The sequence below is a fragment of the Simochromis diagramma genome, unplaced genomic scaffold (assembly GCF_900408965.1).
Source record: "Simochromis diagramma unplaced genomic scaffold, fSimDia1.1 OVJJ01000344.1, whole genome shotgun sequence".
Lineage (NCBI taxonomy): Eukaryota > Metazoa > Chordata > Actinopteri > Cichliformes > Cichlidae > Simochromis > Simochromis diagramma.
Genome location: NW_024387375.1, coordinates 9,916,550 through 9,941,979, shown reverse-complemented (window position 1 = coordinate 9,941,979; position 25,430 = coordinate 9,916,550). Strand labels below are relative to the sequence as shown.

The following is a 25,430-nucleotide window of genomic DNA, read 5'->3' as shown; positions in this document are numbered from 1 at the left end:
GTGAAAATAACCTGACCTTTGTTCATTCATTCTTACCTACATTGTTTGCGTGTGATTTCCATTAGCACCTGCACGACGTTATGTCGAAGACCACATTCACCCACCTGATCAGTGAAGATGATCTGCGTGAAATATTCAAACCTCCCAGAGCCAATTAGGGTAATGGGGGTGTATTTGCATAGTTAGAAGGAAGGGGGAAAGATAAAGGGAGAAGGGACAGATGAAGGGCTGGAGGGATGGAGGAATGAGGAAGAAAAGATAAAAAGAAAGAAAAACATCATTGGAAGGTTCATAAAAATCTTTGCAGGCTTCTGGCTGTGTCGTGTTCATTGACTGTTACAACCAAAGCTGTCATCACATTACCAGCAACACTGCAATATCTGAGAGGATTAATACAGAAAAATACACAAAATAAGCAAAAATAACTTTTAAAATAGACTGGTTTGTTACATGCAATTGATATTATTTAATGCATTGAATGAAGGCTGGAAAAATTTGGCAGATAAAAGTAAACTTAAACTGTAGTTAGTGAGAGACTATGCATTCTTTGAGCATCATAGCAAGCAGACAGTTTGTTGAGTTGAAGAACATAAGACACACAGAAGTTAGAGAATTAAAACCTTCAGGTACTTTTAGAAAAATAAGTAAAATACTTTTATTTTGAAGACATTGCAATTATTAAGCAAAGAGATCATTTTCCTTTGCAGCACATGTATGATCCTTCAAATTGCTTTCATCGTGTTATTGATTGTATTGGTTCTGCATTTCAACAGGAACAGCCTTTATCTGGTTCAATGAAACGGCCCTGCTATTGAGCGCATAGACTCTCTGTTACATTGTCAGAACAAACTGAGATGTTTAAGCCGAACTGAACCGTCATTAATGTGTAACGCTTGTCAGCTTCTGTTTTCAAACACAACTTTAAGGTGGAGAGAAAAAAATGTCTTGATGCATGCTCAATCATCCAGGTAAGTAAAGGGAAAGCCCATCTCTGAATCGAGGAGGGGGCCTAAGGATACATCTTACACCATCTTACAATGCTGTGTGAGTGACAAAACATTTCTCCCACCGAAAACGCTACGTCCATTTACGTCCGTTTTGGGATTTATGGTGGAGAATGAATGGTGATAGGGAGCTTCAATAGTAACAAGACAAATTTATTAAGACATTACTTTTCGATTGTTTATCTTCTGATTTAGAGATAAACACATCCACACGTCTGCACAAGCCTGCAGGAAGGTGTCACACTACCTAATGCTGTAATTGCTACTGAAGTGCAAGCTCAAAACACTAAAGGCCTATATAATAAATAAGTGTGACAGTGCTTTAAACTTGCATCCCTTCCAGCAGCCAGCAGGAGGCGACCTCTCTGGCAGCACAAAGATGTTGAATTTTTGTTTTTTTTAATACAGCGCTATTTTTATTTTCGTTAAAAAGGTAACAAATGCCTTGTGTTGCTACAAACATTGCGGGTCTTAGTGAGATCTACCTCTTGCTTGTCATTTCCACTATGAAAAAAACAAGATATTGGCAGACAAAATGCTAAAGGCTCCAAAGCAGCAGGTAACAATGCCCGTGGCTCCCGGTGGTACCATCCTCTTATACAGCCTGAGAGAGTTGGCAGTGATGTCACCTGGTCTCTGCATATTTAATCATATTATATAGTCTGTAACCTGCACACCAGGAGCACAGAAAAACAAGAATGAAAAGCAACAGGAAAATGCAGACACAGGGTATCACACACAACATAGCAAAGATTGAAAGTGATTACTCTTAACAGCCTATAAACTGGCTACAGCTACTCATTCAACTATCAAGTGTCACTTTACCTTAAACCTGCCTGTTTCAGAATTAAGTGTTAATATTAATCCTTGAGCATCTCTTTTCTTGAAGAAGTAAAGTTTGGTCACAAGATGTTCACACAACCTCTAAAGTGTCAAATTTGATTTGGTATAATAATAAAAATAACAATAAAGTCTACTTTTTGTTACAATTATTATTTATGCTAATATGATTTTAGTTTTTAAATTTTACCAGAGTTGCACACAAACACCGTCTCACACACTCATTGACATGTCATCGCACGCATTCACAGTAACAGCCACAGGCTTTGTTCCTTATTAAAGATACTTGGTGTTTTTTATTTACATCATATAAGACATAAGATGTGCCCTTAATGTCAGTCAGAAACCAACAGTTGTCATCATGCCCCTTCCATATACAGTGCACCTAATTCCAACAGCAGGGTCAAACGGGGTTCATTTCCAGGTTCAGTTTTGCTATGTTTACAACATAAAACACCAAAGTACAAGAGCCTCTGCAGACTTTTGAATGTGATTATAAACCACTGGGTCTCAAATGAAATGATTAATTAGTGCTAAATTAACCTATGGAAGCTACTATTTCTCAAAGGTTGGAGCTGAACATAGAAATACAAATCTTTTGGCGGACCCAGGCATCAACCCTCATTTGTTTCTGCTGTTAAAACTAGACAGTTAAAACAAGTAAAGTCCAGTTTCCCATCATCTTTGACCCTTTGTACTGTATGTCAGTGGGGGTGAAGCTGAACTTGGCAACAAAACAGTTTATAACAATGTCCTGCAAAAAACATAGCAACTTTATTCTTCAATAAAAATGATATTTTCATGCTATTTCAGTTAAAGAAAATGTTTCATGAATGCATCATCAAACAAAATCATTTAATTCAGTAAAACACAGAATGAAAAAGTAACAAAAGTGTCTATATTTTTTTAAGTTCTTAAAAAAAGAAGAAGAAGAAGACATTACCGAGCACATGAAGGTTTTGTGGGACAGAGGTGCGTCGAGAAAACCAGCCTGCCTTTAGATGGATGAAACATACTGACAGAAAGTATAAAGCTGAAATAAAAAATAAGGACAACAAAGCAGAGATTCTTGTTTTGCTACAACTCACAATTCACTTTGGAATTATACCAAAAAGAACCTGCAAAGTAATCGTAATACAATTTCAGGTTTGTTTGTTTTTTCCCATTTGGAATACATTACATAATTAAAATTATACAGATTTTGCTAATAAGTGGTGTTTGTATTATCTCCTATTTTTTGACCCACACACGCACAAAGTCACGCAATCAGGCACGCAGACAACAGCTGGAGGAGTCATGGATGTATTTGGCTTTGTCTCACTGAATGCTGGACCCTCACACACTGACTTAACAGTATTTGTTCATGTTCATTATTTGAGACAATTTATACACTATAGCTCAGTTGTATTGCCATTGTTACCTAAAAGAACGCCTGTGTGTGAGTAAGTCACCGACTTGTGCATTGGTGTATCACTGTAAAGAATCAGTACCTGCAACACCTCTGCTTCTAAATAGACTTGTTAGATCAGGCCAAACATTTATTATTATGCCAAGAATCTACAGACTTGGAGATGTAAGGACTGGACACAAGTTGTGTGGGTGTAATGCTGGTGTAATGTCCTATTTTAAGCCTACCAGCAAAAATTTAGGCACTGCACTACATTTATGCTACAGTAGATTTATCAAGTATACATTAATTTGTCTATGCATTATCGCCAGGATGACAGCTGGGAAGTACTTGTACATTTGTATGCGAAAGCCTGCCCTGTAAAAACCTCCCCCCAGGCTCAGTAACGCAGCTGTCAAATACACTTAACAAGGTTTCTGGGGGGTTATCTTACTGGTGGGTACAACGCAGTAGTTGAGTCCTTCCAAAAAAAGAAATCAATGCAAATATTGTCGATTATTTGCAGCGATAACACAAAATTTTAGGTAGAATTTAAAGACACTTTGAAAATTGTGGTTTCATATAAAATCACCCTTCTGGTACCTCACAGAAAAGCTGTGAAAACTAACTTTATGGTCAATTAAAAAAACAATAACTACCTTTTTATTTTCCCTGGCTTTAAAGACCGACTTCCCTTAACTCTGGAAGACCTGATGAACACCATTATGTCTGACATACACGTTACTTTTGACTGATAGGCTTGACACAGTTTATGTAAAGAGAAATGCTAATCTTCTGAGCCACTGATGAATACTTACATAAGATGCATGTTTTGCTGATGTCTCAGATGGTTACTGCAGATTCTGGTTCTCTATGCATCACACAAAACGAATGGACGGTCTTGGACAGATTTTTTTTTTTCTCTGCAGCCGCAAAGTGTAATAAAATGTTTAGCAACCCCCTACGCAAAATAATCCACTGATTTAAGCTTAAAGTTGACAGATGTCTTTAAGTGATAAACTCTAAGCTTAAGATGGCAAAGCTGTCCCACTAAACAACGGCACCTAGTTTCATGTTAATAAAAAACTTTTTCGCTGTGTTGCAGCTCGTAATATTTTTTTAGGCAAAAAGCTACGCTGCCATGTTTTTGACTGATGTGTTTATTGTCTAGCCAACTGTAAGCCCTCTGCTGCATAGCATACACTTTAGAAATAGTCGTTTTTGTTAATAGGAAATGTGGGTATGATGGTGATACGTAAAAAAAAATTAAATTAAATTAAAATGTGCAAGCCTTCATTGCTTTGTAATGCTTCCTCCCATCTGAGACTCTGCTGACAGAATTTTATGGCAATAATGAACACTGGCAGTTTAAAAGGAAATCTGTGCTGTTTGCCCTCTGTTTGCCCAGCACATAGTTGTGCTGGTGAATGTCTAAGTTAGAGGGCAGAAAAGGTATTTGTTATTGGATTTCTTATATCAATGGGTTTCAATGTGTAACCATTGTTTTTCCTCCCTGCTACTACCGCGAGCTATTAAGATGTGGAAAGCAGGAATAAAACCTGGTGTTCGGGCATGTCTAAATGCACATTTGGCACTTTTTTATTTTATCTTGTTGGGTTCAAGCAACAAGAATGTCATTTGGCAAGATGTAGTGAATTTGCGACGTCCTATTTCTATTAAAATTATGAACTATAATCTGTGCAGGAGTAAACCAGTGACGAAACCATTCTTTTCTTTCGGAACAGATGTTATTATCAGTTTATTAAGTAAGTTAGATTTAAAGCAACATGAGCAATAATGTGATGTTGTCAAGCATGGAAAGGAAGCAACGAGTACCGCTCATTTGGATTTAAATAACAGATCTTATGCATGTTTTTTGCTTGTTGGGGGCCATCCATTAGTAATAATTTCATTTAGGCTGTTATCTCTGTTCCCTTCATATCATAATAAAAACATTTCATTTAACATCAAATATATATCGATATAATTTAAACTATAACCCCGTATTTTTTTTTTTTTACCTTAATCAACCATTTAAACTGATATAAACATTTTTTTACTCAACTGTTTAAGAACACTGGCAGCACTTTAAAGTAACTATAAAATAATACCCAAATCTGCCGGGGCTATCAAATATACAAAGACTATTCAACTTCAAACCTTCAGCTCCCGCTGCATGATGATAGCTTATGAAGACTGTCTCAGATGAATTCGCTTGACATCGCTTGATTTTCTTGAGCAAATTATACTCAGACTACTACGTAATCTGAAACCTGGTGGTTGCACCTGATAGGGCTAGTAGAGAACTGCATACTGTATATTAAAAATATAAAGCCATTAAAACAGGTTATGTGTGTAAGTGTGAACTGTGTAAGATACGCATACTACGACTAAGTGTATAATTTGGCACAGTACTGTATTATAAGTACTATTTAGTGTGTAGTATTGGATCTGGACACAGTCGAGTGAATGCAAATTAAAATATCTGAATTCTTTGAGGAAGGCTTGATTTATCTTGCCAACCAATCATTACCATCCAAGAGTGAAATGTACAACAAATACAAAAGTGGCTTAAAAGCATTGGCAAATGTCATTCTTCCTTTCATGTCATTAACCGTTTTTTAAAAAGTCATAAAACAACTTAAAACATGAGATAAATTGAGCGATCCCTATATTTTCTATAGTATATATATAGTTCAATTCATCTTATATCTGTCCAAATTTGAGCAATAAAAAGGCACTGAGCTGGGAATAATTTTCAGACCTACACATATAATATGCAATGAAATGGCTGGACTTGGGTTGGTTATAGTTTTCAGTAGGCTAGAAGCAGACAGGCCTATAAAGTCAGCCTAATGCTCGTGGTTTTGGCATTTGTCCTTAGATGACTACTAAATTGTCTCCTTTGTGCCTCTCATTAATCACCCGCCACCACAACCAACTTCTCCTAGGTTGATGCTTCCTAATATAACAAGTAGCAGTTGTTAGACGTATGTTTGGTAAAGCATGACGTTACATAGAGACAGCTGCAAGGGGAGGAAGGGGTTGCTGTGTTGTTATCATCCTTGTAAAAGTGGCCATGATGCACAGCAAACGTTTATGGCAATGTTGCCATCTTGCAAAAATTCACCCAACTTTATACTCAGCACCCAGTTTGTTAATGGGAAGTGGATTTGTTCAATTTGCGCAGTTCCATTTCTATTGAGTGCAATTACGGTCATATGTTTGGTCTATCCCCAGGCTTTCTCCAAGCATTCCCGTGTTTAGACGCAGGTCAGAGAGAACCAGATTCCAGGTCTGGAGCTGAGGAATCCAGCTAGATCATGAAGGTTTATATTAAGGTTTCTCTTCTAATTGATTCCATCAGTACACTTCCCTGGGGGAGGGTCCTTGTGAGACTAGCGCAGTAGCTGTTCCTTAAGTCTTTTGAACTGTATCTCCTTTGCTCAGGAGAGACGAGGGCATGTTGTTCTTCTTCACTTATGATGAAAGCCTTTTCAAAGTTTCATTCATACAGGCCATCCCACAGGTCTGAATCAAAGTTTTTCTTAAATAATGCATTTGCATATCCAAAGATCTGTGTAATTGGTTTCCTGCAGTTCAAAATCCAGTCACTAACATAATAATTAACTGTGTAACCTGGTCTGTGTATGGGCTCTACAAACTTGTTTCTCTTAGAAACATGGTCCCAATACTGTAGGAGACTTTCCTCATAGAGGCCGGAGGAGCGGAGCGAGAGCTGGTCAGTGAGGCGTGACTGTGGGATGTGCCCGCCTCCAGGAAGTAACATGTCCCTGGGATCTCTTTGGGAAAATTCTCTGGGAGGTCCAGCCTTGAACGAGGGACAAATGAAAAAGAGCGGTCGTCTTTTAACAGTCTGTTGAAAAGAGACGAAAATAAGAGAAGATTAAAAAAAGTAAAACAGAGGTCAAGTAAAATAACGTGAATATTAAATCAAGTTATGATCGAATAATGAGTCACACTAAAACAGTAACACCAAATAAAAAGCCTGTGAGGGCGTATACTTCCATAACTTAAGGTACTGTATGCAGTATATATGAAACACATTTTTATGCAACATACAGCACAGGTACTTACTGATACGTTGTGGGACTAACATTGATACACCTGGGATGGCTTCCTGATTCAAACTTGCTGGCCAGCGTCACATTGTTTCCAAATAAGCAGTAGCGTGGCATTTTAACACCGACCACACCTGCCAGCACCGAACCTGTGTGAATACCTATCCTCAGCTGAGACAGAAAGGAAAGAAGGTGGTGGGAGAAGAAAAAAACAGAAGTGGAAGGTATGTTAAAGCAGTGAAAGGATTTCATGTGCATATCTTGGAAGCACGCATGCACTTGGCATTAAAACAGACTCTATACAGCGGTTTTACCTGAGTCTGTTTACAGTCCAAAGAATATTACTGTCCGCATCAAAGTTCAGAGCAAAGCGCCCAAACTGAACTCGTCTTGGCCTCTAAATTGAGTAAACAAACCTGCCACTGTTGCAGATGTTCATAAATTTGATTTCCCTGCTGAACCAGGCTGATGCCATTAATTCGTTTGCTGTCTATCCTGCAGTACAAAGGCTATGTTGTGTGCATTGATCCGATAAATGGAAACTGTAGCGTCGTAATCATGGTTCCATATTAGTCTGGATGTTATTACCTAATCTGATATCCTGGAGAAGCAGAGTTTTTGAGAGATGAAAATCTTAAAATAGCATGAGCATGAGAGGGAAATTAATCAAATAAATAATTGATTTCATCTCCACTTGGTAACAGATCCATGGCAGCAACGCGGTGTTCGTATTATAATCTGGCTGAAGCATGAATCTATAAATGGCTGGAGTGAAAGCTATCTGGCTATCGCTGCATTTCATGGTCACTCAACCAAGCAGTTATTTCTACCACTCGGGGACAAGTCATTGTGGGGGTGTACATGTCTGGCTGTGCGAACAGACCCCTCCCAAATAAGCCAGTGCTACCGAGTCCTGAAGTATTTGACGACTCTTTCTAGAATAAGGATTTTAAAACCATATTTTGACTTATTCGACACACCAGGTAAGTATTCTTTTTACCTGGTGCAAGACCGGGCTTGTTATTTTTCGATTCAGTATCGCAAACCAAATTAGAGAATCAGATATGAAAATACACAATAAAATATATCCAACAGCTTTTACAACTTTTCCTAACTTTTACAGGAAAGTCAGACTTGTTTGGTCTTTCTTTACACACACTGGAGCGCATTTTGGAAAGACCTTGGGAACTATTTTTAAAAACAACTCAGACGATCGACAGCGTAGTGAAATTGGTCCGGATACAGTGCTGCACTAAAACCTCCTTGCAATTCCTTTTGTCGCTAGTATTTGTCCACAGTCCCCCATAGTTTGCATCGAAGAAATGGAGATTATTTGTCTCCACTTCAAAGTACAAGTGTGCCTTTTGAAACGTGTTGGTTGCAGCAGTAAGGGAGAACTTTTTTCCTGTTTCTGGTTTCAAAACCTCTCAGTGACTGTCTGTAGACAAATCTGCATCTTCTGTGCAAACTACCAAAGCAATGACCCTCTTTACAACAATTTCACCAGCAATCTCCAGCAGACTCTTGTCAGCTGATCAGGGAATACAAATTTTTCCCTAGAGACCAGAGGTTGCCACGTGGTTGCCAGCTGAACTCTAGGGCTGTATGATGGAGGTCCTACTAACTCCTGTCTCTCGTGCTGGTTGTAACTGAAGTTCACTCTTTTGTCACATCTTTTTTGCTTGCTTGGTTTTCATCTTGTATGTTGCTTTAAATCCTGTAATATCCCTGGCTTATCCCATTGGAGCTCTTGCTGTCATGCTGATTCACATTATTGCTACAGTTAGACAGGAAACATGCGAGACAGACATACCTACATCTTTACTACAACAAGTAGATAATAATAATAATGGATTGGATTTATATAGCGCTTTTCAAGGCACCCAAAGCGCTTTACAATGCCACTATTCATTCACTCTCACACTGGTGGAGGCAAGCTACAGTTGTAGCCACAGCTGCCCTGGGGCAGACTGACAGAAGCGAGGCTGCCATATCACGCCATCGGCCCCTCTGGTCAACACCAGTAGGCGGTAGGGTAAAGTGTCTTGCCCAAGGACACAACGACCAGGACAGAGAGCCCGGGGATCGAACCGGCAACCTTCCGGTTACAGATATGCTTCCCAACCCCCTGAGCCACGGTCTCTAGATTTGTTTACCAATACGGTGCTGTGAACCTTGAATGTTGTGTCATTGCAACAGCGTGATTGGCTGATATGTTTTCTGGTTCTGCTGCTGATTGGCTCTTTGAAGGCTGGGAGCGGGACAACCGTGGTCTACGGTGTTGTTGGATGCTTTCATAGATTTCTATTCAAGATTCCTCATAATGTCTCTGGTGGAACCCAGTAGATTTCTAATGATCTGTTTGAGCGTCTCTTCACCTTTGTAATCAATGCCACACTGTGCATTCCAGCACAGTGCATGGTAGTCATAGCAACAACAGCCGAGTGGAGTAGTGAGAGAGAAGGAGCAAGACAGATTGAAAGACAATGGAGAGGGAGACAAAATAACCCTATAATTAGATGGCAAAACCTTGACAGCAGAGGCGGAGAGACAAAGGAAATGAGAGAGACAGAAAGCACAGGAGAAAGGTGCTGCTAGGTGCACTAGTGTGACCTATTTTTGTAGCTAAACCGCTTACAGATGGCCATGTACTTGTCTGTCTCTACAACAGACACTCACACAAACAAATCTACATCCAGCGCCCACACTTCTCTTTCTTTCTCAGTCTCAAAACACAGACACTGTAAAACTCATACACCCTTCCCCTCCCTTTTCGCTGTGAGTCAGCATCCATAGCACATGGCCTTCAGTGAGCCAAAGAGCAAATGGCGCAGCAGCGCAGACGACCAATCGCGTTCTAGCCTCTGGCCAAGCTGACAGAAACACAAAGATGGAGACAGACTGAGACACAGAGAGGAGGGAGTTGTTGTTAAAGAGTGAATATTTCTCATACAGTCATTCAGCAGTTTGTAAGTTTTACTGAGGTAAAACACATTTAAGGAAACTGCTTTAAGGCTCAGTTCAGTTTCATTTTAACATAACATCAGTCATTCTTTGTATTGTAAGGTATAGACCCTATAGCATTATCTGAAAAAAATACCTAGTCATGCAAACAGTTTCAACGAAAAACAAGTGTTGCCTTCATGTTGGCAAGACCACTGTCTTAGACTGCATTAGCTTTGGCTAGATGTACCGAAAAAACTAGGGGCTAGGGTTAGCCAGTGTAAGCAAAAGTGCAGCAATACTTAAGCAAAGTTAAGTCAGATTTGTAATTCTGAAACAGTCAGTTAGCTGATTAGTCAATCATTAAAAAAGTCAAATAGGTCCCGCCTCCTAAACATGCTATGCAACCATCTCTTTATTGCATTGCAAAACTGAATATCTTGGGCTTCTGATTGTTGTTGAGACAAAAGAAGCAATCTGAATGATGTTGCCATGTGCTCTGAGAAAGAAAGAAAGAAAGAAAGAAAAAAACAGAAGCTTTTTTTTAGACTTTGAAACTGGAAAAAATGCCTGTTAGAGATTATTCCCTAATAGGTGACACTTAATATTAAGTGCCTAATAATTTGTACCAATTCGGTGGTCATTGACAAATTTTATAGAATAGACGAGTAGGCATGCAGGGAGGAGCGGGTTGGTATAAATCAAAAAACTGTGCATTGCTATTTTCTCTTATCATCATATCAATATATTAGAGACTAAAATATATAATTCAGAGAGAAGTTGTTTGACAGCAACACAATGCGTTTAGGCATGCAGACAGTGTGAAGATAAGTTCAAAATGAGGATCAGGATGCGGAAGAAAGGTGATTTAAATAAATGTGGCTTGGCTGCAGGTGTTGGAGTATTTGAAAAACTGCTGGTCTAATGAGATTTCCCCATAAAAACCATCCCTATGATGTTGCAGAGAGCAGTTCTCTGGGTGCAAATGCCTTGTTGATGTCAGAGGTCAGGGGAGAATGGCCAGACTGCTTGAAGCTGAAGAAGGCAAGAGTAACTCAAATAACCATTCGTTCCAACCAATATATGCAGAAGACCATCTCTGAACCTTGAAGGTGTTGGACTACAGCAGCAGAAGACCACGCCAGGTGCCACCCCTGTCCACTAAGAAGAACAAACTGAAGCTACAATTTGAATGTGTTCACTAAATTTGGTGAATAGAAAATCGGAAAACCATGCCTAGTCTGATGAATCTCCACTTCTGCTGCGACATTCAGAGGGTAGAGTCAGAATTTGCCATAAACAAAATTTAAAGTGTCCCATCGCGCCTTGTATTAATGGGTTATGCTGCCAGTAGTTGTGTAATGGTACAAGTTCAACGATCTTCAACATCAAAAGAGCCATTTTATCACCTCCTACCAAATAACAGGAGAAAAAATAAATAAATAAATAAAATATATATTTTTGTTTTCCCCAAACCTTGTCGGAACAACAGATGAGGGGCTAAGGAATAGTACCAACTGAGCATCGTTTACATGCAACAACCTGCTGGGTTGTTGCATGGAAATGTCCTATACAGGTTGCATGGACGTCCATGTCCATTTCTCAGTTCTGCAGATGCAGTCTCTGTTTGCTGGGGATAGGCCCACTAAAAAAGAATAACAACTGTTTAGTTTGAATATAAACCTGCATACAGAGAGTGTTAACACAGTGTGTTTTGTGAAGTATATTTGGTGAGAAAACCATTGAGGTTTGGGAACAGTTCCTATTAGCCGCAGCAAGCACTACATCACTCCCATCCACACCTGCTCACCTACTCATACACCCACTCATACACACAAGCACACGCATACATACAGATCGTGGCATAGACCTGTAATTGAGGCAATAATGTAGATAAAAACAACATACGGCACAATGTTTGGTTTCTACACGTGAATCTCTCTTGACATCTCCTCTGTATATGTCTCTGTGTCACTCGATCACTTGCTCAGTCTTCTCTCCGTGGCTAAACATTTTCTCTCACTCCTCTCTCACAGCTCTCGTGTTAGTTTGCATAACAGTGCAGCATTGGCTGGAGCTGAGTGCACTCGCTGAACACCATTTGTCATGCTGAAGTGTTGAATATCTTTATGCCAACATAAAGTGATGAGAGATAAGGAGGAGAGCATTACAAAGCGTGCAAAACAGGGAAAGCAGAACAAGACTGCATTTCGGGATGAAGGGAAAAAAAGAAAGAGGTGAAATTAAAGAAAGGAGTTTGAGCCAGGCTGCGGAGGAGTCGGCGGGGAGATGAGGAGGTGGAGGTGAAAGATAAAGAAGGGAAGGGGAAAATAGAGAGAGAAAGTGGGAGAGCAAGAGAGCAGGCCAAAAATGCTTGGCAAGGTCTTTCTATTTTAAGATGGATGGACAATGTTAGGAGCATGCAGTACACAGAGCAGCATTCTCTCTGTTATTTAACATTTGTCCATCTTAGTCTCTCTTACACTTATGCCTGGTTTGTGGGTCTTGATGTTTATTGTTCCTCAATTTGTTAAAGTCATAAATATCCATTTTTGTCTTTTAAAAAAGAGCTAATTAATTTCATATTTTGCAAAATTGTACTAAACCAGAAGTACCCATTACTCAGTATCTCTTATTTAGGACTTTCTAAATGTTTTGGTTATTCCCAATAAGAAAAACACTGAATATCAAAGCCTCAGCCTGTAATACGATTTAATACAGCAAAGCCTGCAAAGCCACTCTGGCATCGTAAGTGTGCTGGGTGACCTTCACAGTGACTGGACTAAGGATAGTCATAAATAAATCATTCCCCTTTCCTTTTTATTCGTCTAAATTAACATGAGAGGTTGAAACTCGGTTCACTCCTTCGTGACTCTTTGCTTCCCTTCCTACTTAAAATACTGTACTCATCATTTTTCCCGCAGCTTTCCTTCTCCTCTCTCTTTGAAGCCACACACAATTTAAAGCATTTTTAAAAGTACAGTGAGACCACTGTTAAATGCAGTTCCACAAACTAGCTTTCATTTTCGTACCTATGAAAATGAGCTGATAAGTGATAATTTTGCGACGATGTGTCAAAACTCACAACACCAGCATGATGTGGACAGTACCACTGTTACTATTTCAAGTGCAGCTGTTAAATGTGACACTATATGGACACATTACACCTACAGGAGCTTCTCAGCCATAGAAACCCAGGCCATGAAGCACCAGGCGCACAGTTTTTAACGCTGATGTTAATGCCCGAGGAGGTTTGGATCTCCACAGCTACTGAGCCAGCAGAGTGTTGCCAACTTTTCCGCACTACACGCCTCAGCACTTGTCGACTCTGCTCTCTAACTTTACTGTTACTGTGGTTCTCGAACACTTCCACTTTGTAATAATACCACTTACAGTTGATCATGAAATATCAAAGAGAGGAGAAATTCCACAAACTGACTTGTTGCAGTGGTGGCATCCTGTTACAGTACTAGGCTCAAATTTAGTGAGCTCTTTAGAACAACCCACAATTTCACAAATGTTTGTAAAGGCGGACAGCGTGGCTACAGGCTGGATTTTATACACCTGTAAAAAATGGGACTGGCAAAAAAAAAAAAAGACAAACTTTATAGTTAGGGCAATCTTCCCTCCCTTAGTTATGTTGCAAAAGGTCCAGGCTGCTGAGGGCTTCCCATGATGCCATTTTCTTCTTCACTTAACTTTTTTCACTCACCTTTTTCTGTTTATACATCTCTCTCCATTTAATCATTCATTATTATTAATCTCTGTCTATTAATCTCTAATCCACAGCATGTCTTTGTCTGATTTTGGCAAATGAGCCTGGTTCTGCCGGAGGTTACTTCCTGTTAAAAGGGAGTTTTTCCTTCCCGCTGTTGCCAAAGCTCTTGCTGATAGGGGGGTCATATGATTGTTGGGGTTTTCTCTGTTTTCTCTTTATTATTGTAGGGTTGTCACCTATATTGTAAACCCGCCCTGAGGCAACTGTTGTTGTGATTTAGTGCTATATAAAATAATTTGAATTGAATTGACTGTAAACATCTGAATTCCAAGATTAAGAGATTAGATACTTTTGTCCATATCCTGTAGTATATTTTTCTAGCAATATAACTGTATTAAGTGTTCCTTTCACACGACAATAGAACAACAATAGGACATAAAGATGTCCATAAAATACAACAAACTTATGTGTTGGACCTGGTGTAAAAAGAAAGATAAAAAAAGAGTATTAACTGCACCAATGTCAGCTAAGCAACACTTAGGCTGTGTCTTAAAAATGTTGTTGGCTTGGGTAAACCATCTTAACATATATTATTTATTGATTAGAAAACATGGAAAAATTGAGAGATAGAAAAAGTAACAAGGGAAGAATCAAGAAAAAGGAAAAGGGGAGCCTATCTTTACCTGTGTTCTTCTCTTCCTGGAACACTTTTTAGTACTAAAAATAAATGACTGCATATAGTACGCTACAGTATGTTTTGTCACACATGTTGATATCCTGGGATAACAGCTGCTAAACTAGAATTAATGCAGGATTAAGAGTGTTTTTTTTCTTCACTGCATATAAATATGCTTCTTGTTCAAGAAAGGATCTTTAAAGCATCTTTAACCAATGTGTTAATAGTGCTAACTGGCTGATGAAATTTTCAAATTAAGCATGCAGTCCAAAGCTTCACAATAGCTGGCTAATTCACGGCACTTCTAAATAAAGTATTCGGTGCTTGGCTTAAGGGTGGTAATATGCCAAGAAAATCTCTTGGCAATTAATAAATGTCACTAACGTCTTCAAAAACCGTATTCATCTTTTCAGATTTTTTCTTTCTGTTTCTGGCACTGCTAGAAAGTCTCACAAAGTCTTATTTATAATTATAACCACAGGACATAAAAGAGAAATGACTGCAAACTAAACTTGTTAAGGAAGCATTATCGTAGTGCAGAGGCAGCTCAGTGAATGGTGCACTCAAACTAAGGTTTCATCTTGTTGGAAGTGGATGAATCAGAGAAAACTGTTAAAAGGGAAATATTAGACTAATGAAGCTTATGTGAAAACAAACACTTGCACTTTGTTGCATGCAGTCATGTAGCTACTGTTATGACTGAATGCATTGTTTAAACTGCCATGGAATAACGATTGATAACCGGAGAGGATACGGTGAGATATTTGGGATTCTGATCAGCAAGTAACTGACTGATCACACTTGGTTTGATCAGTCCACAATGTCAGGAATGTCAATATCTGGGAAGTGAAGAGATAAACAGCATCATTCGGCACCAAATTGTAACCACAACCTTACAGAAGGACTTCGGATCAGCTTAAGTTATTTTGATAACAACCAATTCAGCAGAATTTGCCTTTTAGTATGATTTGCTTTACAATTACACACACACATGAAGTTTGACACGTAAACCTAGGTACAGGATCAACAGTAGCACAAGATTAAACTGCATATAACTTATTCAGGAGACAGCTTTCTATACAAAAAATAGATAAATAGCAGGAAAAAAAGGTTAGGGATGCAGAATAGGAGAGAATAAACAGACACTTTCAGCCCCTTTAGCAAGTTGAAATTATTATAAGGGACACAAGATGGAAAATGAATGAAAACTCACCTTGATAGGTTTACCGTCAGGCGTCAACACTTCCTCTGAAAGCTCCATCATCTTCAGAGCCATGTGTGCAATCGGCTTTGCATGACTATCAACCTTCTTGTGAAGCCCTCCTGCCACACAGTAGGCATCACCTATTGTCTCAATCTGCAAAATGAAGAGTGGCTATGAGTACATGTAACTATGTTAAGCTAAAGCTGAAGGACTTCAATGAGTAAGGAGCCTTTGCAGAGCCCGAGTGGGTGTTCCTCAGCTGTTGGACATGGTTGGCTGAAGTGACTTGTGCTGGCCCATCTCTGCCCCAAACATTTGAGGAATGCTCACTACTTCTCTGCAGAGACCTCTCCTTGCTCTCATTCCTGATAAAATATATAAACTACAGCAAAAAAAAGTTAAAATGTTTTTAATCATGATAAAATTATCAGTATTGTATAAAACCAATCAATTGTGGGTTTATTTTTATCTGTTTTCCTGGAAACCATGAACATTTTAAAACTTTTTGTACTTAACCAGGATCAACCTAAAGCTTACATTCAAGTGGAAAAAAATAATTGTTTCTACTATGGTGAATTGCTGGTAAGTGAACCTGATGATTGTCCTATATATTAACCATTGTTATGCTTCCCTGTTAATGGGTTGGGAGGCAGAGATGCTTGGATCAACCTAAATCCACTCACTGGCCACTTTGTTATGTACACCAGTTCAAATCATGAGCAAATCAGTGCATTTAGGCATGTAGACACGATTAAAACAACCTGCTGAAGTTAAAACTGAGCATCAGAGTGAGGAAGAAAGATGATGATGAAAGAAAGCGTTAAGTGTTTCAAAGACTGCTGATAGCCTCGTACACAACCATCTCCAGCTCTCAGATTTATAGAGAATGGTTTGAAAAAGAGAAAAGGCAGTTAGTTCTGGGTGAAAAAGTCTTGTTGATGTCAGAGGTAAGAGGAGAATGTTCAGACTGCTTCAAGCTGATAGGAGGGCAACAGTAACTCAAATGACCACTTGTTACAACCAAGGTCTGCAGAAGAGCATCTGTGAACATATAGCACATTAAACCTTGAAACTAATGGGCTACAGCAGCAGAAGACCACACCAGGTGCCATTCCTGTCAACTAAGAACAGGAAACTGACGCTACAGTTCAATTGGGCTTACTCACTGAAAATTGGACAGTAGAAGATTGGAAAAAGTTGCCTGGTCTGATGAGTCTCCATTTCTGCTGCAACATTTGGATAACAGGGTCATCATGAAAGCATGAACCCATCCTGCCTTCTCTCAACAGTTCAGGATGCCAGTGGTGGTGCAATAGTGCCTCTTAGTACCAACTGAGTACCGTTTCACTAGCTGGGCCCACGTCCTTATTTTAGGTTTGGCAGCATTTTTTAGTAGATAAAGATGAATGGCTTAATCTAGAATTGAGCTGCGGTTTGGGGAAGGCCTAGATGGGCCTGGCAGATCCCCATGTACTAATGAGAAATGAAGAAGTGAAAGAGTTGAAAAAGGGGAGGGAGGTTGGGACACGAAGAACTGGGGGGGGTCATATATAGATAAGACCCAGAAAGGGCGTGTTTGGAGGTGTGGTCCTGCTCCTGAAATTCAGATCATTTATCTCCAATTAACCAACACAGTTTGCTCACCATGTCTATCCCTTTATGACCGCAGTGTACCCCATCTTCACATTATCATACTGGTGCCATGTCACAAAGCTCAAATCATTTTAAACCAGTTTCTTGAGCACAACAATGAATTCACTGTATTCAAATGGCCTCCATCAGACCTCAATCGGTTGTTTCTGTGATGTGGTGGAACAGGAGATTCACATCAGGGTGTAGCTAACAAATCGGCAGAAACTGTGTGATGTGTACGAATACCAAACACGTCACATTTTCTGTGCTCATTATTAGTTTTTCCAATCCCCATTGATTAATGAGGATTTTACACTTAAGGGAGGTTTCACCTCTTCTCAAGTATACTGATTCTGTGTAATATCCAAACTATGACAACTGCTGCATAAACAGAAGAAGATTTAAGCCATAAAGCCAAGTATTTCCTAGTCTGCAGTAGCAGCAAGTGTATACAGTTTAAGAACGCACGTGTCAATAAAGCAAACAAAGTGTCACTTTCATGGATGTCTCCACATGACAACACAAACTAGGTGTCATGGACATAGAGTTTTAAAAAATGGCACAGAAGGTTAAAAGTGTGTGTTTGTGTGTGTGTGGTGGTGGTGGTGGTTGGGGAAGGGGAGTAGAGAGGCTTGGAGACAAACTGCTCTCATTAAGGCCTGCCACCGGCTAAATCATTTCGACAGTAACCATGACAATGGCGACATATGGGTGATTCAGTCTCCTCACCATGTCCTCCTGTTTCTGCTTTCTCTTTGACACACACAAGCTGACACCCTAACTCTTCCCCTGCTATACACATATACCTCGTTACATACAGTCAACTTCCCTGCCTTCACCCTCTGCATCTCACTTCGCCGTGTATCTGATATGTGTGTGACACTTCTGAGAGAGAACACAGTAACAGCGCATTTTTATGGGAAATTGTACGCTGCCGTCACGCTCACTAAGGTACCAAGGTAGAGATGAAAGATGACTGACGATGGCGATGACGGAGAGGAGCGAAGGTGGAAAAATTGAAAACAGGTAAAAAGATTGGAGAAAAAGAGGACGTGGTAACAGAAAGTAAAGATGAAAAAAGAGGAAAAGACAGCAGACTACAGTGATACAGTAACTAGGCATAAAGCCACACTGTCAGATGGACAATATTGACACATCTTTGTTAAGCTCTCACAGACTGGCCATTAATCAGTTACTTTTTCCACAACACAAGTGCACCCACACATGAGGGCACGTACACACACAGTGCACGCTCACGCACTTGCACAAACACAGTGACACACCCTGAAAAGGCTGGCTCGTGTGGTAACGCTCCAAAGATTCCAAGAAATGAGGGCTCTAACTTTCTGGGAAGGTTTAAATTTGGGAAAACAATCTTAATGAACTCATTTTACACAAGTATACTCATTAACCGGTAAAGATATTACATTTGCAACCAAATCAAACTGCTCCTCCCTAAATAATATTTCACAGTTTTATTATTACTACATCCTATGAAGGAGGCGGATATCTTTCGGTCTACTGACCTTATAAACATCCAGAATGCCACACTGGTAGTCGAAGCGTGTGTAAAGTTCATTCAGCATGGAGATGACCTGCATAGGCGTACACTGAGCGCACACGGCAGTAAACCCCACAATGTCTGAGAAGAGCATCGTGACGTCATCAAACTTGCGAGCGGGCACCGGCTGACCCTGCCACAGCTTCTGCGCCACATCGCCCGGAAATATGGAATAAAGCAGGTCCACGGTTCTCCTCTTTTCCTCTTCCAGTGCCTGATGAGTCCGCTCTAATGTGGCCTGGAAGAGAAGAGCGAGAGGTTGTGCGCTTTGCTTTGAAGAGGGCACTGATGACAGAGATGCTGAGATGTGGGAGTACTGCATCAAATTTTTTAAAAATGCTGGTGGATGCAAATGTATTTATGTGTGATTGTTTTTTCTGGATTGTGTGTGTCTGTATATGTTTATTTGCATCTCTGGGTAAGCTTCTTAGTGCTATACCATTGTTCAAGCAGGCAAGTTGACTCAGACATAGCTATTTATAACACTAGCCTGGGGGTGTAGTTGCAGTGAGAGTGATGCAATGAACAGACGCACAGGATTGGGTCAAGACTCAGTGTCTTGCTCAAGGGTACTTTGAAAGCAAATTATGAGAGGAAGTCCCAGGAGCCACATTTTTTCCAGGCAGTATGCATTAATACAGTCAATATGGAGCTTTAAGTAGCCGGTACAGTTGAGGCACTGGATTTAATTTGTTCACTTCAGTTGTTCGCATTGTGGAAAAGCTCAAATAAATATACTGAATATTTTTGTGTAGTTTCACCAGTTTAGGCGCCATGACTTGGTCTCTGACAAACTGAACAGCAGCAAAGAACAAGGTGAGCCTCACATGAAGCGAGGCAGTCAGTAGGTAGTAGAGGAAAAAGAGAGAAGAGTAGCTTGCTGTAGACACTCACTGTGTTAAGACTTCGATAAGCAGTGAGCCGTAACTCTCAACATTGAGTTCATACTTAGTATCACAAGAAAAGATTGCAACGTAACAAACACATGAGTGAAATGACTATAGCTTAAGACCATACACTTTCTTATTCTTGACATATGTTGCTAGCTAGTGCTAACCCCCCCCCCCCCCCCCCCCAAGCCCAAACAGCTGGTCTGTCCTTAATCTGACCTATAAATGTGCTTCTGGATGAAGCACAAAAACACAAAACTTCACTCGTAAACCTCGTGGAAAGCCTTCCCATTAGTTAAATGGGTAAATTAGTTACTTTGCCAGAGCCTACACTGTCAACCGATTTACCTTGAGTTTATCCATTCTCTTCTTCAGGCCATCCTGAGCCTTGGCCTGCTCCCCAACCAGGATAACATCCCGTGTGGCATCATGGATGGGGATATCTGACAGGTGGAGACCTCTGCCCATCAGCTCCTCCAACTTATCCACACGGGGAGAGCCCAGAAACATCACGGAGCACGACTCGGGCACATGGATCATCTGACCCTTCAACTCCATCACCTGGCAGGGAGAAGAGTTAAAGAGGCAAACGTCTATTTACTTTTTCTTTACTTAAAGAAAGCAGGCAGACTGGTTTTGACATCAGCTTTGTAGCTTTAAAACGACAGATTCTTGTTATCATAACCATGTTCAATTAATACTAGTAGCAGACAAATAATGATCTACAGTACTTGTACTAATGAAACAAAAGTGACACGTTTGGATTATGACTGATAAAAGACCTACTGATGTTTTTAATATCCAGCTATTATCCAATATCAAGCCCCATTATAGTCGTCTAGATATAGCTCAAGGTCAACTAGCGGCAACAGCTGTTTATTCGGTGGCTGTTTGTTGGATGTGCTCGATATTAGTTTTCAATAAAAAAATTATATGCAATCATACAAATAATAACATAATGAGTCAAAAAATTGCAGTCTGCATCCAAATGTACATATACACAATGCTGTAACTACAACACAGATTAGAATTACAGCAACAGCAGATTACTATGATTTAGCTAACGTTTTGAATAAGATTTTGAAAGGCAAGATCAAATGTTTTATAATGTATAAATGCACGCAGACTTCTTGGGAAAGGGTCTGTAAGAACTGGATAAAGTTTATTAGCATTAGCAACAGTTACAATGTTAGTAGATCCATGGACAACAAATACTTCAGCCAAAGAAGGCTAATACTGGTTTGGCGAAAGGTCAAAAGATGTGGTCAAGTTGGGTAAACTGTAACAAAAAAAAAAAGCGACCCAATCCATAACCGGCAGCTCTACTGCCAACAATATCTGCACAGTATCAGAGAGATTTCAGTGAGGTTTTAATAGCTTCTGACATTTTGCTCACAAGCACTTACACCCAATGACAAATGTGTGCAGGACCTGCTAAATGTCCTTACCACAGGTGTGAGGAACATAAACAAAACAAGCCACCTTTTGCTCTTTGCAGACATAATGTAGAAGGGAGAGACTGAGGCGAGCATGGATGGCAGATTTACAAGGAGATAGTGAAGAAAGGCATTACCGCCCTTTTGAACATGACTCTGAGTTGTGTCATGATGCTAACTAAGTGCTAGAGGCCCTGTGGATTAGCCCCTTTTAATTTTTCTCTCTCCTGCTCAGTCCTTAACCCTGCTCCTTCCTTTTTCTTCAGTTCCTCTTCTTCATTCTCTCTTCACTCGTTTTTCGTTCCTCTCTCTCTGAACTCGTCTCTGTCTGCTCCATTCCTTCTCGCTCTCCCTCTTTCTCCATAGTGTCAGATAGATTATTCCGCCAGTGAGCACACTGCAGCCCTGTTTTATTTATAGCACAAGGCTCTCCTAGGTCTGCATAATACATACAGTCTACATCTACACACAAACACGGCATTTCCCCACACATACATCCAAAAGGGACACACTCACGCGGCCCGTGACTGTCTGTTTCTCAGAAATGCCGACAGTCATACATACAAAAATGCATGCAAACATATTTGCACATATGCAGGCTGCAACTCATAGGATCTGAATCTTGTTGTGATTCAGTTCAGATGAAAACTACTGGTTGACAGAGTTCATCGCACTGGAAAAACAGTCATGTGAGCATAACCGCTCATACACGCCGATGCACGCGCTCAAATGCACGCAGAGAAAAAACATATGCCAACCTGAACAAATGTCATTGTGAGCTGCTGTTTCCTGAGGTTGAGCCTGGCCAAGTGGGAGGGCCTACACGTCTGACATACTAACAAGTATCTCCATGGAGACTGTGACATCAGTACAAATATACTACTCTCCGTCTTGTCGGTCTCTACGCAGCCTTTAAATGCTTTTTTTCTGACTCTTTCACATGATCAAAAAGTAACACTGATATTTTTTTCTCTTTGAAATCTGATTTGCATGAAAACACAAATTATAAATTGATCTTACAACTTATTTTAGTTCAGCTAACTGCTGATATTGGAAGCAAGGCAACATTGTTTCAATAATGACATACGGGTCCTAAGTTTGCCTTCTTTTAAGCACTTTGAAGGCTCCTAGTTGTTATTAATAAAAGTTACACAGAAAACACTGATTGTAACTCAGTTATCACGATGTCATCACGATGTCCCTCAGTGTTTCTATTTAGTGTGTACATCTTATCAGACCACTACTGTAACAGGATATGTACTATTAATTAGATAAGTATGATATATTGGTGCCCAGTATATTACAGGCCGATAAGATTGAAAATTAAATTACTGTTATTGTTCCAATAAAGGCCGATTATTGCATCTGATAACGCGGAGCACAGCTGTCGACCAGAGACATCCCTCGAAACCCTGCTGTGAGTGGAGATTTTGACCTCCTTGTTTTTCTCTCATCTCCTGTGCTCTCCATAGAGGAGGCAGGGCTGAACTCCTCACACTTACACAAAGGGGACCATGTGTGACTTGTCACTTTATTTAAAGATGACAATACAGATTGAAAGCGATCGTTAAACAACGTTTTGGAGTAAATATACAAAACAACTTGTAGACATGTAGTGACAGTATGTCAGTCAGGAGATCAAGTTTATATTCAACTGTTTTTTGAAATACGTTAGTGTGTTTCTAAATGTATGGATAGGTCCTGTTTTTATTGGGAAAATATGTATAAACATTAATATGCAATAGTTTTGAGCTACCACTCATTTCTTTATATTTTTTGGGGGGCAAACATAGGAAACATGAAATATTTTTTAAACCATTCAGGGCTCGTCCGGGATTTGAACCCGGGACCTCTCACACCCGAAGCGAGAATCATACCCCTAGACCAACGAGCCAGCACAAATGTAGATTCTGGCCCAGGATTTTTGCACATTACTGTACATCTATATAACAAATACATGTTTTGCTGGTCCCATTTTGGCATTCGTAGGATTCTGTTTCATATAATCCATTATTATGCCAAAACAGGCCACACCAAAACAATGGTTGGTTAGCAGTAGAGTAGATGACAGTACATTACAGTACAGTGTACTAGCAGCAAGACCATCATTAAAGATCAAGCACTTCCAAGCTCTCATGAAAAACTAATAAGAGCATGACAGAAGCCTGAATAATGTCTAATAATAAGTCATCATTAAAAAGCCCCCACGTTAACTACATGAAGTCCAGTAATTGACAAATTAATGTGCACTGTAATGTCTGCACCGTGTCACGGCATTGGGATATCAGCCCTACAAACATCCAGCAATAATTTCAAACCATCCTCCAGATCTAACATAATTTTCTGAAAGGACTGTTGTAAACATTCACAACTGTTAGTCTCCTTTTTTGTTGATTTTCAGTTTTTTCGATACTGTTTCACAAAGAAGGTTGAATTTTATTAAATAAAGAGGGGTTTTTTGTACAGTAGCTATAATTGTACTGCTGCCTCGCCGCCTTGCTCTGAATGTCCGTCCCTGTCGCTCCGTCGCTCCCATTTTTTGTGTTAGTCCGCGAGAAAACTCACACACACACACACACACACACCCCTGGAGGCAGTCGTGCTGCCCTAGTTGTGCGCCTCTGTTTAGCTCAGCACTCTCTTCTGCTTCTGCCTGCATCCCTGTCATCATTGCACAGAGAAAGAGGAGGCGAGCGAACTGTACGGAGGTTAGGGAAAAGGAACAGTGGCTGGAAAAGAAGGCGACAGAGATACAGGGGGAAGGTTAGGAGAAATGGGTGAAAGAGAAAGAAGGAAGCGAATGGTGAAAAATAGCAATATTATAGAAATAGCTGGAAGAACAAGTGAAGAGAAAAGGTTGTGAAAAACCAGCAAATACACAATAAAGACAGAAAGAAGACAGACAGCAAAAAGCTCTGATCAGATTTTAGTGAGGGAGAAGCTACAGGAGGCACTGAAATGTCCTTTTTAAAATGTTGTTATAAAAGCAGAAAGTAAGGTGAGGTCAGTGTGTTGTAACCCTACTTCAGCATATTGCAGTGATTCTTGTTTGTAGCTGGCAATAAAGTCAATGTGTGTTCACCATAAGGGATCAAAACTTCTTCTGCACCTATGAGATAAACAGTAATGCACTTTACTACTGCATGCCATACTACTGCACATATCTTATCTTTTAATTATAGTGTGCTTCACCCGTGCCTCAATCTGGCCACGTGCCTCAATTTTATTCCACAACTTAGACATCCACATTACTCACACTCTCATAACACATACATATAGGTGTTGGCCGGCCGATTGGGATCTGGGATTTGGGGCCTCCCTGCTGCTGCGGAGCCTGGGGCGGTCTGCTTGCCTCCACCCCGGGGGAAAGGGTAACATCTCCTGGGTCTAGGTGCCGTTTCCCCCTCCAGGGGCGAGGGTACCTGGACCTGGGGTATAGAGTTTGTTTGGGGAGTGTGATTGTGTGTACAGTGTCCATGTATGTCTATCCCTACGTTGGGTGAGTGTTAAGTATTTGTATATGTGTGCATGAGGGTGGGAATGCGTGTTTGTGTCTGTGTGTGGCTGTTTGTCTGTGTTTATATGTCAGGTTGGGTCTTACACTCCACCTCTCTGGGAACTCCCAGGCCCTCCAAGGCCTATCTCCCCTCACCACACTCCCTGCTGGTAACTGATGCCCTCAGGCATTGGTGCGTTGGTGGTTCTTGGTGTCCGGGGCTGGGCGCTCAGGTATGTACCAGCTCACTCCCGGTGACTACTTGGCGGGGCCTGGTGCCTGGTGCCTGTTGCTCGGTCAGGCCTCTTCCGGGGCAAAGGGGGCCTCGGGCCTCCGGCCTCCGGCCTCCGGCCTCTGGGCCTGCGGCTCGGTTCACTCTGGCACAGCTGGCTGCCGGCAGAGCCGGTGGGCACGCCAGTGCAGCCCCCTCTGGCTTCTGCTCTGTGGCTACTGGGTGACCCCTCATCTGGGGCTCTCCTCAGCTCTTCCCAGGAGGGTGGCACGGATGCCCCTCCGTGGTCCTCCTTGGGCTCTCGCACTCTGGGGCCTCTGGATGTCTGG

General features: G+C 40.6%; 1 protein-coding gene and 1 non-coding gene across 4 annotated transcripts in view; both read right to left on the bottom strand.

The window, feature by feature from the left end:
- Window positions 1-3,161: 3,161 nt before the first annotated feature.
- gucy1a2 (guanylate cyclase 1, soluble, alpha 2) overlaps window positions 3,162-25,430 on the bottom strand; it is a 48,473-nt gene continuing 26,204 nt past the window's right edge. For all 3 annotated transcript variants that reach the window (XM_040008982.1, XM_040008983.1, XM_040008981.1), the window contains 5 exons: window positions 20,286-20,498; window positions 19,013-19,285; window positions 15,864-16,007; window positions 7,330-7,484; window positions 3,162-7,108 (listed from right to left, as the gene is read on the bottom strand). In XM_040008982.1, coding sequence (XP_039864916.1) covers window positions 6,889-7,108; window positions 7,330-7,484; window positions 15,864-16,007; window positions 19,013-19,285; window positions 20,286-20,498 — 1,005 coding nt within the window. In that variant the 3' untranslated portion in view covers window positions 3,162-6,888. The remainder of the gene's footprint in view (window positions 7,109-7,329; window positions 7,485-15,863; window positions 16,008-19,012; window positions 19,286-20,285; window positions 20,499-25,430) is intronic.
- Window positions 23,196-23,267, bottom strand: trnap-cgg. Its single transcript has one exon. It is a non-coding gene; the product is annotated as a tRNA-Pro (tRNA).